The sequence below is a fragment of the Leucopleurus acutus genome (genome assembly GCF_964270905.1).
Source record: "Leucopleurus acutus genome assembly, contig: HAP1_SCAFFOLD_1021, whole genome shotgun sequence".
NCBI classification, from domain to species: Eukaryota; Metazoa; Chordata; class Mammalia; order Artiodactyla; family Delphinidae; genus Leucopleurus; species Leucopleurus acutus.
In genome coordinates this window covers 18,318-22,645 of record NW_028138475.1, presented here as the reverse complement: position 1 = coordinate 22,645, position 4,328 = coordinate 18,318, and the positions used below count along the sequence as shown (strand labels likewise).

The 4,328-nt window shown below is 44.8% G+C and overlaps 1 protein-coding gene across 1 annotated transcript; it reads right to left on the bottom strand.

Moving 5' to 3' along the window:
* Window positions 1-253: 253 nt before the first annotated feature.
* On the bottom strand, window positions 254-3,394 carry LOC309979032 (UDP-N-acetylglucosamine--peptide N-acetylglucosaminyltransferase 110 kDa subunit-like; the record flags this gene model as incomplete). Its single annotated transcript, XM_082865847.1, has 1 exon — window positions 254-3,394. One exon carries the CDS (start codon window positions 3,392-3,394, stop codon window positions 254-256), a length of 3,141 nt encoding a protein of 1,046 aa, XP_082721973.1.
* Window positions 3,395-4,328: the final 934 nt, after the last annotated feature.

Here is a 4,328-nt window from a genome sequence, read left to right as displayed (position 1 = left end):
AGACCTTCCAGACACCTGGCTGCTGCAAAATTCTATGGAGACTCCTTGTGCAACAGCAGTTTCCCATCTCTTGTGTCTCTCCCTATCGTGATCATGATCATGCAGGAAGCAAGTCTGGCTGTGCTATTTCTTATCATTGACTGTCACCCATCTGCAGCATGGTATTGTACAGATAAGAAAAAAAGTAGTTCCCTTTCCCCCAGAAGGTTGAGGCTCAGGTACAGGGTAATTCTCCTGTGCACACAGTCATTATTTAGGCCGACTCAGTGACTTCAACAGGCGTAATCATGTGATCAGGTTTGTTGCCAGCTGCGTAATGCTCCCACATCTGTAGATAGAGCCGCTCTAGGTCCATTGTGTATTGTTTGGTGTTGAACAGAGGGCTAGATGTTCTCTGCTTCCAGACTTTGCCACGAATTTTCTTCAGGTATTCTAGATCAGTTCCCAGTTTCACAGCTATGTCTTCATATTCTTGTCTATTTTGAGCAATAAGCTCAAGACAGCCTAAACAAGTGAGCTGGGAAGCTGCAACTCGGGAAGCAAGAGTCTCTCCTGGCATAGTCACCACGGGTGTCCCTGACCAAAGGACATCCATCCCTGTGGTGTGTCCATTACAGAGTGGAGTGTCCAAGCAGACATCAGCCAGCTGGCCTCTCCGAACATGTTCCTCTTTAGGAGCAACAGGTGAAAAAATGATACGCTTCTGGGGAAGGCCCATATTTTGTGCATACTGTTGAATATTAGGTTCTCCTACTGCTGGAAAACGCAACAGCCACAGTACACTATTGGGAACACGCTTCAGAATATTTGCCCACATCTGCAAAGTAGATGGGTCAATTTTATATAACTGATTGAAGTTACAGTACACAATGGCATCTTCCGGTAACCCGTACTGAGAACGGGTGGTTACAATAATGGTACGGGGAACCTCCTCTCCAGTGGCAGCCTTAATGTTGATCTGGGTAGTTGCCAGTCCATTGCTAAGACTGAATCCATTAATTGTTATCTGAATTTGTCCTCTGTTAATCATTTCAATAACTGCCTCTGCAATAGTATTCATAGGAATGACAGGCATATTAAGAGCCGTATTACTGCTGTCTGCGTTGTCTCCTCCATCAGGACATTTCATCTCGACAATCTGCACATCTGGGAGACTATCAAGAAATGCTTTGAGGTCGATGCCATTCAGCACAATCCGATTGTCATAAATGTGCCCATTGGACTTAAAATCGATGACTGCCTTCTTCTTCAGGTGAGGGAACATATTAGCATGATCACCAATAAAGAAAGTACGGGGCATATAAGCCAGTTTCTCAGAATACTGCTCAGCAACTTCAGCAGGTGAAGTTTCCTGATCAGTGATGATATAATCCATGAAAAGCACGCCACTGGTCCCAGGGTAGCCCAGCCACATTGCCTGAACAGGAGCTGGCCTGAGAGCAAAGAGTTCATTTCGAGCACCCCTGGTATAACCATTCATATTTACAAGGATGTGTATACCATCTTGATGGATGCGATCAGCTGCTTTCCCATTGCATGGAATCTGAGAAAGATCAATGAAATGATGGGCTTCTGCCATCACCTTCGCTCGGAAGTTTGTGCCATCATCTGGGCTCAGGGCATAACAGAATACCTCAAATTTATCAGGATTGTGCATGCCTGGAATAGACTGCATAAGATGAGAAGTAGGATGATTCCCAAAGTCAGAACTCACGTATCCTACACGCAGTCGACCATCACTGAGCTTCAAGTCTTTTGGATGTTCGTACGGTGGTTTATGAAGGGCACTGATCTCATCCAAGCAGAGGTTCCCATGGCTCTCAGCAATAGCCTTCCTGAAGCCATGAGAAAGAGGATAGAGCATACTATGATGAGGCTGCACAGAAGGCAACCTATTCTTCTCCAGCTGGCCAGCCACAATGCTGACCAACTTCTTCATTCGCTCATCATAGTCTGTCCAATCACAGACAATCTGCAGGCAATGAGCCAAATCACAATAAGCGTCAGGAAAATCAGGTTCAAGCTTCAGAGCAGTGCGATAAGAAGCAATTGCTTCTGGAATATTCCCTGAATACTTGTGAATGGAAGCCAGATTGCTGTGGGCATCCGCAAGTGCAGGGTTAATCTGAATGGCACGAGTATAACACTGCAAGGCTCCCTGAACATCCTGCATCTCCTTTAGAGTGTCTCCCATGTTACAGTAGGCATCAGCAAAGGTAGGACTGATTCGAACAGCCTCCTTATAATGCATCAGAGCTTCCTGCAGTTTTCCCTGCTGCTGCAATACACTTGCTAAATTTGAATGGGCAACAGCAAACTCTGGGAAGACTTCTAATGCTTTACAATACAAGCGAACTGCCTCTTCAAAGTTTCCCTGGTCTCCTTTGATATTGGCTAGGTTATTCAGAGAGTCTGCATGGGTGGGACACAGCCGCAGAGCTGTATTGTAACAATCTTCTGCTTCGGCAACACTGCCCTTCTCTTCCAGAGCGTTGGCTAGGTTGCAGTAAGCATCAGGGAAATGTGGTTGCAATTCAATAGCTCGCCTGTAGGTGTCTACTGCCAGATCCATCAGGCCTTGCTCATAGTATACACAAGCCAGGTTGGCATGTACCACTGCATGATTTGGGCTCAAGCTTAGGGCACAAAGGTAAGCTGCCACAGCTCTGTCAAAAATCCGTGCCTCTTTCAAGACATTTCCTAAATTGATATAAGCATCCAGAAAATTGGGGTCAAGCGTGACAGCCTTTTCAAAGTGATGAATTGCAAGCCAAATCTCCCCTTGTGCATTGAAAACACAGCCAAGATTACTCCAAGCTACTGCAAAGTTCGGTTGCGTCTCCATTGCTTTCAAATAACATGCCTTGGCTCCTTCCAAGCGACCCAGGGCTTTGAGCAGGTTCCCCAGGTCACTGCGAACACAGTACAAATCAGGATTGCACTGAAGAGCAGAGACGTAAGCTTGTACTGCCCCTTCCATGTCGCCTGCTGCTACCAAAGCGGCTGCCAGGTTAATATAACCATCGATGAAATCTGGTTTGAGATGCAATGCATGCCGGTAATGCTCAATCGCTTCCTGCAACTGCCCTCTTTCCTTGTACACATTCCCCAAATTCGAATAGGCTTCTGCCAGAAGAGGGTTCTGTTTAATTGCCAGAGTACTAAAGTGGGCAGATCTGTCCAGCCTTCGACACTGGAAGTGTAGAGATGAAAGTAATAAAAGTACTCCAGTATTGTCTGGCTCTTGTCTCCACAGCTGCATGCAGTGTCTCTCAGCTGCCTCAAAATCTCCTGCCTGATACTCTCGATGTACCAACTCAGCTAACCCTTGGAAGGAAAGCATACGTTTCGTTGGTTCTGTGCTGTCGGCCACGTTGCCCACAGAAGACGCCATCTGGAGCTTCTGGAGAGAGTGAGAAAAGGGGGTAATTGAGTCCCGCTGCTGCCACTACTGGCAAGAATGTTTCTAGAGGTAGCAAATACGAGGGCAGCAGCCATACCACTGCTTTGGCAGGCTTAAGCGGCGGCAACAGTTACACGCACTGAAACTTAGGAACTCTGGTTGGCCATCTACCTCTCACGCTCTTGAAATCTTAATTCTTAACCCTGCCCTCTTCCACCATCTTCCTCCTAATCAGGGAATAAAAATTACCTATACACTTGCCTTAGAAGAAATCAAAAGTCAGTAGTCCAAACACTTTTTAAAATTTTGTTTTCTGTCCAGTTGGAAGGGAAATACACGATTGACTTTACTTCATCATTCATACAGTCAATGTGGAAAACATTAGGGCCGTGAATTTCAATACAGTAAGATCAGAAAATTTTAAATTGGCCTTCCCAAACCACTAACAAGTAACCGATGTTGTATATAATGCTAAAATCTTAGAGACTGAGTTTGATATTTTAAAAGTTCTGAAAGGATTAGCTAATTTCTCATCATACTTCTCATGCCTCAAACCTGAGTCTTACTTTTTTTAAATTAAATTTATTTATCTTTATTTATTTATTTTTATTTTGGCTGCGTTGGGTCTTCAATGCTGCGTGCAGACTTTCTCTAGTTGTGGCGAGCGGGGGCTACTCTTTGTTGCGGTGCCTGGGCTTCTCATCACAGCAGCTTCTATTGTTGTTCCACAACTCTATGGGTTCCTTTTTAGGTCCTATGAAGAACCCTAGAAATTAGTTCATGGAATTATAAGTTTTTGCAAAATTGTCAAAAGTGAGATATTTTAACTTCCATCAGGTAAGACCAGCGTCTCTTTCTTTGCCAATTTTCCTTCTATCATATTCCGCTATGTTGGATCATATTGGAATGGCCACAGGCTTTTTTG